General features: G+C 36.9%; 1 protein-coding gene across 1 annotated transcript; it reads left to right on the top strand.

The window, feature by feature from the left end:
- Positions 1-320: 320 nt before the first annotated feature.
- Positions 321-878, top strand: LOC117109087. The gene has a single exon (XM_033251330.1). It carries the CDS (start codon positions 321-323, stop codon positions 876-878), a length of 558 nt encoding a protein of 185 aa, XP_033107221.1.
- Positions 879-1,612: the final 734 nt, after the last annotated feature.

Here is a 1,612-nt window from a genome sequence, read left to right as displayed (position 1 = left end):
TCTTGCCAGCTATACTTAAGTGTGGTGGGACTGCCATGCTTGGGCGAAAAAAAAAAACCGAATGACCACCACGCTTAGGCAAAATAAGCGAAGATTGCACCATGCTTAAAATGTTAGCGCCACGCTGAAAAATTATGCATTAAGTATATTTTATTCAAAACGTTACAGCAATGAATATCAAACTATCGAAGTAGGCATTGTCGGTGAAGTATTAGCGTCATCTAAGGTGGTTTTGAATTAAACAGTTCGTTACACGAAATGGGTGTCGATTAATGTACTCATTTCACATGGTGTCAGAAAAGGGATAAATTGGAGCCAAGATGGACAAAATAGATCCACCAAAGGCCTTATCTCTTGAAGGAAACCCAGCGGAAAACTACAGATGGTTTATCCTAAGATTTAAGCTGTATATGAAGGCGACAGGGAAGGACAAAAAATCATTTCTCACCCTGATAGGTGATGATGGGCTCAGGGTATACAACATGTTTACGTGGGATCAGTCCGGAGAAGGCAATAAGCTCAAGAAAGTGGAAGAAAAGTTCAAGGAACACTGTTACACCTCGCAAGCTTTCAATAGATATCAGTTTTTTAAAAGACAACAAAAAGATGGAGAAACAATTAATCATTATGTCACTGCTCTAAAAACACTCGCTAAAGACTGTGAGTTTGAGAATTTATCTGAAAGTTTGATCAGAGACGCGCTAGTATTTGGAGTGCAAAGCTACGTGCTGTGTGAGCAGATGTTAAGGGTCAAGGATCTAGATCTCAAACTAGCAATTGACACATGTAGAGCTGCTGAATCAAGTAAGTCTCTGTTGGCAAAAGTTAAAGGGGACGACTCAGAAAGTGATCCAGGGGCACTAGTTCATAAAATTTAAATAAAGAAGAAAACTTGACCTAGATACAATAACACTACAAGTTCAGCTGCTAGTACTAGTAGAAAGCATAATGGTAAATCATGTAGGAGATATGGATTAACACAAAATCCCAAGCATTGTCCTGCATATTAAAAACTTGTCACAAATGCAACAAAATGAATCATTATTCAAAACGTTGCAAAACCGAAACGGTGAACACAGTGGCAATGCATAGGCCTAATAGCGATGGAGCTAGCAAAAATGAAACACTGACAGAGAAACTGTTCATATCTTTAGTAGAAAATAACACAGAGCCAGACGACAAAGAAAATGATGATGATTGGTATGTGAAAGTAAAGGTAAATAAAAATCTTTAAAATTAAAGATTGACAATGGTGCACAAGCAGACATAATCTCGCATGCTACTTTAATGAGTTTCAAATGTAATCTAAGGATTAGAGACAGCAAAATAAAATAAAATTATCTACATACAGCAGGGAAAACATTCCAGTGAAGGGTAAGTGTACTTTGAAAATTACACATAGAAGGCATTGTTATAAAGTAGATTTTGTTGTTGTGGAGAAAGGCCAAGACATAATTGGTTGTAAATCTGCTGTTCATTTGAATCTGAATCGCCAAGAAAAATACCGTTCATGATGGAAGGCAAACTTAAGACGGAACTTGATATGAATTAATAAGCAAGTTAAATAATGCTAAATATCTTACCACTCTTGATGCTAACAGTGGATTTTGGC

The sequence above is a fragment of the Anneissia japonica genome, unplaced genomic scaffold (genome assembly GCF_011630105.1).
Source record: "Anneissia japonica isolate Jap-2015-1 unplaced genomic scaffold, ASM1163010v1 scaffold4194_len1612_cov239, whole genome shotgun sequence".
Classification (NCBI taxonomy): domain Eukaryota; kingdom Metazoa; phylum Echinodermata; class Crinoidea; order Comatulida; family Comatulidae; genus Anneissia; species Anneissia japonica.
Note: the sequence above shows the minus strand (reverse complement) of the source record. Positions and strands in the feature narration are given on the sequence as shown.

Bases quoted from the DNA above. Each gene is read 5' to 3' on its own strand.
- LOC117109087 (XM_033251330.1), top strand. From the start codon at position 321: ATGGACAAAATAGATCCACCAAAGGCCTTATCTCTTGAAGGAAACCCA.